Below are 9264 nucleotides of genomic sequence, written 5' to 3'. Positions count from 1 at the left end.
CTATCCTTTCAACCATAACCTAATGACTTAGTAGTAGCATAGAGTCGAACAACAACAAAAAAAATAGAAAATTGAGATAATGGGGTGTCTCGACTCAAAAAGAAAGAGAGAATGAATTGAAAAATAGAATTAAGATAAAATATCAAGAGAATAATTGTGGATTCTTGATGAAATAAATTTCGTTATTCTCCCTAATTTAGTGGGGTAAATGACCGTAAGTAAGTATATCCAAAAATAATAAAAGTTGCTAATTTTGTTCCACTTTAAGAGTTGTACTAATTATGTTTATAACTCTTAAACAGTGACGAGCTGTAAAATTTACTTTTCTTCACAAAGCCTGTTTGGATTGGCTTATTTTAGGTGTTTTTAAGCTAAAATAATTTTTAAGTAGTTTTAGAGTGTTTGGATAAAATAAAAAAGTGTTTTAAAACTTTATTTTTAAGCCAAAACAATAAAAATAAGTCATAAGCTCATTTAAACGGGCTCAAAGTAAATGGACTGATAATGGGCCTAGCCCAATATTCCTCTACTTGGGGAATTTGCAGTTCAGGCATAGACATTCTTAATTCTTGTAAGTGGGATATTTGCACAAATAGCCTTTTTTTTAGCACAACCCAATAGCTTTTTGACCTCCGCTTGTCATGGGTAGGGGTGTCAAATGGGAGGGTTGGGTAGAAATTGGGTATGTCAAAATGAGCTAAATTTAAATAAGTTGGTCATTGACTCGTCCAAAAGTTACTTGAACTGAAATGGACTAAAAATCGAGTCATAACCCAAGCTGCCCAATTCTTACTAAGTTTTTATTCTTTGTTTGATGATTTGTTTGAGTATCGAATAAACAAATGTCTTTTTAAATATATTTAAACAGTTTCTCATGGGGCAATCTATGTTGTATATCATCCTGTTTCTTAGATGGACTGACTTAAGAGGATTAAAATGGGCTGAGTACCTTCTCAATCCTAAATGGTTGGGCGGATCATGATTTTATGGACTGATTTTACCAACTATGGAAAAACTTTAAAGTTCAAAAGTTAGAACTAAAGTTAGAACTTGTTAAATTTGAAGTTTTGACAAGTGAGATAAAAAGTTTAAGACCACCCACCTTTAAGACCCTTCTTGTAAATCCATCGTTAGTTCAATGGGTTAATTTTCTGTAAAAAATAAAACATTTTTTTGCATGAATTACCCTTCAAAGGCGCTGGTCTTTAATTTTTGTCCATCAGATTGTTTGTCATTAATTTGTACCTTTCGCTTAAAAAAGTGGCTGAAAATATCTCGAGATTCTGGGTTCGCACCCCCGTTCAATTAAAAAAAAAATCACATGGCAAGGCTTCGCAAAAATTATGCCTTAAGGCAAAAGTTTGCCTTGCGAAATTTTGCAAGGTAGTTTTTTTTTTTTTTTTTTACTCTACTGGAATTAGGCTTAACTTTTTCCCGAATAGGCCTAATTTTGCTATGAAATTCTACCTTGCGGATTTTATTTTTTTGACTAAGCTGAAGTTCGAACACAAAACCTCAGGGTATTTTAAGCGAAGTATAAAATTTAAAGACCAACTATTTGAGAGACAAAAATTAAAAATCACCCCCAAATAAGGTCAATCGTGCAAATTGTTCATCCAACTAAAGCAAAAATACAGGCCATTACATAGTGGAAACAGAATTTATAGACTAGACTTACGAAAAGGCCATATAGTGCAAATATCCCTTTTATCTTTCGATTTTTTTTTTCTTTCTTTTTGGTCAAAATAGAATTTCCTGAATAAATTTATTTAAACCTAACTTCGAAAGGATTAAGCTGAAATTTACTGGTAGAATTCTAATCATATGCTTTGGAGAAGTATATTCTGGTCCTTATCAATTCCTCCAACTTTTTCTATTTCTTTCTTGTTTTTTTAGGTGTTAGATATTTGAAACTCATTTATCCTACTAGTTCGGATTCATATATAGATAGGACATTAAGTAGATAAAGTACCCTACCACCAAAAAGTATTCATTCTAAATGCTTAAACTTAAAACTTCTAATTTAAGGTAGAAAAATCTCAATTATTCTGTCACATTCGTTCGTAGTTTTAACTCCTATATCAAGGTAGTCTTTCACGTGTAAAATGAATCTCGAAAATTCATGCATTTGGTAATGTGACTGTAGATCAACTTCTAAGCAGCATGTTATCAATTAGAGAGTCAGAATTTTTCATTTTAAAAGGGATGAAAATGTAAAGAAATAAACGCAGGAAAAGATGAAACAAATTTACATATAAATATACTGATATATAAAAACTTATTAATTTATGTTGTGTAATCTTCTTTACCAAAGAGGTATTGACAAGGATGACTCTGTTAGTGCACGTGACGAAATGATAAATAGGCAAAAGGATTAAGGTTGTTTGGTTAGCCGATTAAGTTATTTCGGGATTATAGTTGTGAGATTATAACTTTTGAACTAATTCATGATTAAATTTGAGAAGTTTGATTGAAGATATAAATTTTTACCTTCAATCAAATAAAATACAAAATTAATTTCAAACTTAATCCTAACTTCACCTTACCCCTGAACCCAAGGACCCAGTTTAATTGAACGAGAAAAAAAGAGGGGCGGCAATTTGACTCGGAAAGCTAAAGTTTTAGTTGAAGAAATTCGTCAAACTTCAATATCTCATTATTGATTCAATGACAAAAAAGAGGGGCGGGAATTTGACAGGAAAAGCTAAAGTTTTAGTTGGGAAAAAGCTATAATCATCAATAATGAGAAAAAGCTTTGAAATCTATTGTCCCTTACGTACAAGCAGTTATTTCTGATTACTTTTTTTTCTAAAACTTCCACGCAATTAAATGTGTTCAACTTAAGTTTGCCTCTCTAAAGAAATGATTAGGCCTAATTCAACCCTAAAACCTAGATCATTAGGGGAGAATTATTCAAGTACATATAAAGAGACCCTGCACCTTTTAACTTATCTTAAAACCCCACCTCACTCCTAGAACTGGACATCTGGTGTGTGGATAATTTTAATTTAGGGGTCCAACAACAGAAATAATGAATTGGGCGGGCCTAAATCTGATATCATGTAAAAAAATGAATTTTAAACCTAACTCAACCGTAAAAACTAGCTTATGAGGAGAGGATTGTCAAGTTCATATAAGAAGGCGATGTACCCTTTACATATTAGAGGAGAATTGTCCAAGTACATATAAAGAGACCCTGCACCTTTTAACCTATCTTAAAACCCCACCTCACTCCCAGAACTGGACATCTGGTGTGTGGATAATTTTAATTTAGGGGTCCAACAACAGAAATAATGAATTGGGCGGGCCTAAATCTGATATCATGTAAAAAAATGAATCTTAAACCTAACTCAATCGTAAAAGCTAGCTTATGAGGAGAGGATTGTCAAGTTCATATAAGAAGGCGATGTACCCTTTACTCATCGACATGGAATTCTTAACATTCTCGGTGCTCAACGGAGTAGTAGTATTTTGTTCGAGTTAAAGTTTTATACACTAATAATATAAAGTTGTTAAATTATGTACTCATATTAAGTAAAATAGAAGTCATGTTTATATATTACTACTATATATAAGAGAGAATCCCAAATATTTGTAGTCCTCACAAGAATTTTAATCCTATGGTGTTGCTACACATGGCTTTGTTTTGTCTTTTCCTTGCCTATTAGCATTTTTTGAATTCATTCTTTATCTTAAATCAATTTTTATGTGGGCATATGTAATTGGTGTATATTTTACTACTATATATAAGGGAGGAGCCCAATTTTTTATAGTCCTCAAGAATTTTAATCCAATGGTGTTACTACACATGACTTTGTTTTGTCTTTTCCTTGCCTATTATCAATTTTTTGGACTCATTCTTTATTTTAAGTAAATTTTTATGTAGGCATATGTAATTGGTATATATTGAATTGTAATAACTTTTTGTGAATCTTTTCCTGCTCTTTACTTCCTTCGGTTCATATTATATGGTATTCTTAGCTTTTATATTTAATTCGATTTTTTTTTATATAATTGAGAAGGTATTAATAATTTTTTATACCGCAATTTTCATTATTTAGATAAGTGAATTTTTACATAACCAAAAAAGTATAACTATGTATTAGGGAGGATGCAATCTGTAGTTCTCAGAAGAATTTTAACCCTAGAGTGTTGCTAGACGTGCCTTTGTTTCTTCTTTTCCTAGCTTATCCTCATTTTTTTTTTTTGACTCATTCTTTATCTTAAATCAATTTTTATGTAGTCCTATGTAATTGGTGTATATTGAATTGTAGTGCAGTAATTTTTGTGAATCTTTTCTTTTTTCTTTATTAATAGTTTTTCTTTATACCAAATTTTCCATTATTTAGATAAGTTAATTTTTACATGACCAAAAGATCATATTGAGTAGGAACTATTTAATTAAGGTATATTATTTAAATGATTCTTACTTTCTAGCCCAATTTAAAAACACCATATAATATGAACTGAAAGGATTATTAAATTATCTTTTACATTGTTTGTTGTTATACATATTTGCAAAATATAGGCAATTATGGAGGCGCATTATCGTTTTGAACTGGAGATTTACTAGATCTTACTATTTTTTCTTGCCCCCGTATTAATTTATGTGACATTTTTCATCTTCCCGGAATTAATTTGACTAAATTATAAAGCTAAATTGAATTAAATCAACTTAATATCTCAAAATTAAAATTTAGCTATTAAAATTACAGAGCCACATTATCGTTTTGAACTGGAGATTTACAAGATCTTACTAATTACTCTTGCCCCCGTATTAATCTATGTGACATTTTTCATCTTCCCGGAATTAATTTGACTAAATTATAAAGCTAAATTGAATTAGATCAACTTAATATTTTAAAATTAAAATTTAGATTAAGCATAAACTATATATGAAGAACGTGGCGTTCATTTAATGAAACTAATTCTTTTTTTAATTTCGTCTAAAACTAAGATTAAATCACAACATTTAGCTAGCATAAACTACTGCTATATGAAATATTATGAGTAAACTTAAAAATTATAAATACCAAAAAAATCTACTTCTATCTATAAATACAAAATTATATGCTCACGGATCCATAAAAATGTCAATATTTTTCAATTTATGATTTTCACCAAGTTATAGTTATTTTACATAATTAAAATATGTTACTTTACAGAATGTCGAGTCGCTTGTGTCCTTTTGTATTTGATAATTTTTCTGCCAACCTCCCTTTCTTATAAATAATTTTTGTTTTAAAATGATCTAATAAGTTAACTAAAGAACATTATAATAATGAAAATTTATCAACAATACATATTTAATATGCCGTTGAATTGTAAATTATGCGGTAAGAAAATAAGTAATAGATTATATTTTTAAAATAAAATATTACTATATTTATATCTTGAGTAAGAAAAGGACCAACAATCAAACAATAATCCAACGTGGGAATTACTAACAAAACTGTACTTTTCCTACATCAACCAAAATAAGGCCCACTGATGAAATGCTCCACTTAATGCCTCATTTTTCGCTATTGTTTGCCATCCTATGTATTTATTGTGAGTTGAGACAAATGGATTGTCTCGTTGATGTTGATGAATATTATGGATGACAGCTAAATTCATGTACGAAAAGCATGCACCCACATATGATTTTTGTTATTGTTATTACTTGGAATTGTTGTTATCACACATTTTAGTTTGTACAAGCCATGCTGAAAAAGATTGATGTCTATTCGATTGCCATTTACTAATATCAACCCTCCTTAGAGGCGAATTCGGAATTTGATATCTGTTAAATCAAAATTTTTGACCTTAATCGAATGTTTGAACTAGAGAATAAAAAAATAAAATTTGAAAATTTGATAGGAAGTGCTTCACCTTTATATTAATTCAAACAAATATTCCTTTTTCTAGTTTACCATTTAGGTTGAGTTTATATTTTTAAATATTGTGCAGATATAACTTTTAAAATATTACCTTCCGGACAATGTTAGACTCAAATCTACTATTTAACTTTACAGACAAAATATTAGATGACACAATTTATAAAATTTAGACTGTGATCTAATATTTTTTCATAACGTTTTTTAGTTTGCTTAAAAAGGATATCTAAAAGGTCCACAAGTTGCAAAACAAATTTTTAACTAGGATTATCTACTACATAGCCGTCTCAAAAAGGACAACCAACAAAATATTCTATCCTCTTTAATGAGCCAGTAGATTAATCGAACCAATAAATTCTGAATATCGAATGATTATTAAAAAAGAACTTTTATTTCTTTTTGGCAGAATAAAGGACATGGTCTCGCTTGCTCTTTGCATATTTCCACTAGGTTTTATATGATTTTAGAGGGAAATAATTAGACATGTTTGAGTTTTGCTTCTAAACTTGAGATGCTTAGAAGTCAGAACCAACATAATTTTCTCTTAACACTTCTCAGTAACCATGTGAATTGTCAAACCCGTGTCATAAAATTGCGATTAACATGACTATTTAAACTAGCTGAGCTGTCTATAAATATTTAATAATGACAAAAGGACCTCTTATTTAATTAAACAAAAGGATTCTGGAAGAGTCACCAGCTAAGCATACAAAAAAAGCAACAATTAAATCACAATAATTTATGAAGAAAATCAGATTAAAATATTCATATAGAGACGACAAACTAATTAAGAGCCCGTTTGGATTGACTTATAAGTTACTTATAAGCTGTTTTCAGTTTTTTTGAGTGTTTGGCTAGTCAGCTTAAAGTCATTTTGTGCTTAAAATAAGTTCAAAAAAATAATTGGGCCCATTTGACTTAGCTTATCTAAAGCAGCTTATAAGCTGAAAACAGCTTATAAGCCAAAAAAAATAAGTTAGACTACCCCAACTTATGTTTTTTAGCTTATAAGCTGCAAACAGCTTAATGCTCGAAAACAATAAGGGATTAGCTCAAGGAGTACTAAAAAAGGTGCTAATGGCAGTGGGACTCCTGCAGGTAATAAGAAGCTTAAAAAATGGAGACTAGTTGAAGTACTGAGCCTCCCGAGTACTTCAACTGAGATAATGAAAAATTATTTCACCTTTTTAGTTCTTTTTAGTTGGAACTTTAGGCGGTTCTCGAAAAAAGATAGCGAGGCTGCCCATCCAAACAGGCTCTAAATGTAGAAGAAGAAAAGTAAAGCTCGACCAAACATTAATTTATCATTTTCAATAATTATTAAAAATAATAATCAACGGACGAGTGTTCCTTCACATTATGCACAATATTCTTCATTGACGATTTTACCCTTTCTAAGTTTTTTTTTTTTTTTTTCGCTCTTTGATGACTCAAACCTACAAACTTGAATTGAAGGTGAAGGATGCTGCTATTTGAACAACACCTCTTGTCAACCCTTTCAAGATCATTCAAACAAATACGCACAATTAAATCACAACATCTACTAATGAAGAAAACCATAGTATTAAAATATTTATATGGGGACAATAAATAAAATGTAGAAGAAGAAGAAAAAACTAATCTAGACCAAACATTAATTTATCATTTCCAATAATTATTGAAAATAACTAATATATACAGAGATAAACTCACTATATTGACGATTTTACACTTTCTAGATCATTCAAACGCAGTCATTACCACCGCGTTATCACAACTCACTGAGTCAATACGACTCGTTCAGTTTTCAATCGTCAAAACTAAACTTCTCCTCGACAATAACGGCATCTGCATCCCACCACGTGTCATCATCAATCTCCGTTAATTTCTCTAACGGCGTTTTCACGTTCCTCATATCACCAACCGTTAACATTCCTTCATTTCTAACATAAACTTTACCGTCACCGTTAGAATTAACTCCGATCAATTTACCCGACCCGGCCCAATCAGCACATATAACAGGTGACTCATTTTTCATTCTCTTATCATAACCAGCCAAAACGACACCGTTTTCATCATTTTTTGATGAAAAAAATAAATTTTCTATTTTTACTTCTTGATTTAAATCCCATAATGAAACTACACTTTTACTTAAATCTTCATATTCATAATCTAATCCTAAACCTAAACTATCCCATAACTTCACAACATTTTTCCCAGCAGAAAATAGCCTCAAATTACGATTCTGCCCTTTTTCCTTAAAATAAAAACTCGAACCTGCAACTGTAAAATTACGATTTTGCCCTTCATCTAATAATAAATCGTCATCATCGGATTCTTCAGATGATGAACATTTATCATCATCATCGTTGTTGTTGTCGTCCACGTCATCATCGGAAATATCGAAGTCTTCACCGAGGTATTGTAAAAGGGGTTCAGTAGAAGGTTTAATCTTACGAATTAAAATGAATAAAACTTTGAGTTTTCGTACTAAACTGCTAAAAGTAGCTAAAATTGCTAGAATTAAAGCACCCCATTTCCAAAAAATGTGAAATTGAGGTACTTTTTCTATAGGAGAAAATGAAAAGAATCTTGAAAAAAGAGAAGGGTTTTGTAGACATTTCACACCTGCTTCAAAATTGCTGATCATATTGATTTCTGGAAAATCCATGAAGAAAGATATGAAATTTGAAATGTTTGGTTAGAATTTTTTTTTTTTTTTTTTGGGAAGGAAAGAAGGAATTGAGAGGTTTAGAATCGGGAAGGAGAAGGGGGTATTATATAATAGTGGAGAATAGAGGTTTGGGAATAATAAAATAATATTTTTCTGGTTGTTGAAAATGACGTGGTAGAAGGTTATTTGATAAGGAATAGAAAAATGGTGTGACACGTCAGAAAGTGCATAGACTTTAGAAAGACCAAAAATAGGTTAGGGATTAGACTGATGAGGCGGATGGTTGAGATCTCTTCGCCAATGTCTCGAGTTTGAGCATTACTAAATGAAAAGCTTTATGCTAAGACGGGTTTATAATTTAGCCTAAAATTTTAAGGTGTGTAAGTTAGTTCGGACATTACGATTATAAAAGAAATGTTAGAGATTGTACGGTTGATGAACAAGTTATACCACAACGATAATAACAGGATTATAAAACAAGATTAGTAATGATGATGAGATTACTTAGAGGGTGTTTGACTAAACTTATAAGCTGGTCAAATCAGTTTATAAACACTTTTCAGCTTATCTTCACGTTTGGTAAAATTAAAAGTGATTATAGGCTATAAGCATAAGTTGATCTCTCGCAACTTATTATTTTTGAGCTTATAAGCAATTTTAGTTTGATCAAAATTTTTACTATTATATTCCTAATATTATTTTGTAATCCCTAAAATACCTTTACTCTAATAAAAA

General features: G+C 30.5%; 1 protein-coding gene across 1 annotated transcript; it reads right to left on the bottom strand.

Moving 5' to 3' along the window:
- Positions 1 to 7498: 7498 nt before the first annotated feature.
- Positions 7499 to 8614, bottom strand: LOC132641761 (uncharacterized). Its single transcript, XM_060358847.1, has one exon. The coding sequence runs from the start codon at positions 8524 to 8526 to the stop codon at positions 7663 to 7665; it is 864 nt and encodes a 287-aa protein (XP_060214830.1). The 5' UTR covers positions 8527 to 8614; the 3' UTR covers positions 7499 to 7662.
- Between the last annotated feature and the right edge of the window lie 650 nt (positions 8615 to 9264).

The sequence above is a fragment of the Lycium barbarum genome, chromosome 5 (assembly GCF_019175385.1).
Source record: "Lycium barbarum isolate Lr01 chromosome 5, ASM1917538v2, whole genome shotgun sequence".
In the NCBI taxonomy this organism is placed as follows: Eukaryota; Viridiplantae; Streptophyta; class Magnoliopsida; order Solanales; family Solanaceae; genus Lycium; species Lycium barbarum.
This window is presented reverse-complemented; position numbering and strand designations above follow the sequence as displayed.

What these genes read in the sequence shown, in the direction of transcription:
- LOC132641761 (XM_060358847.1), bottom strand. Translation starts at nt 8,526, where the DNA reads ATGGATTTTCCAGAAATCAATATGATCAGCAATTTTGAAGCAGGTGTG.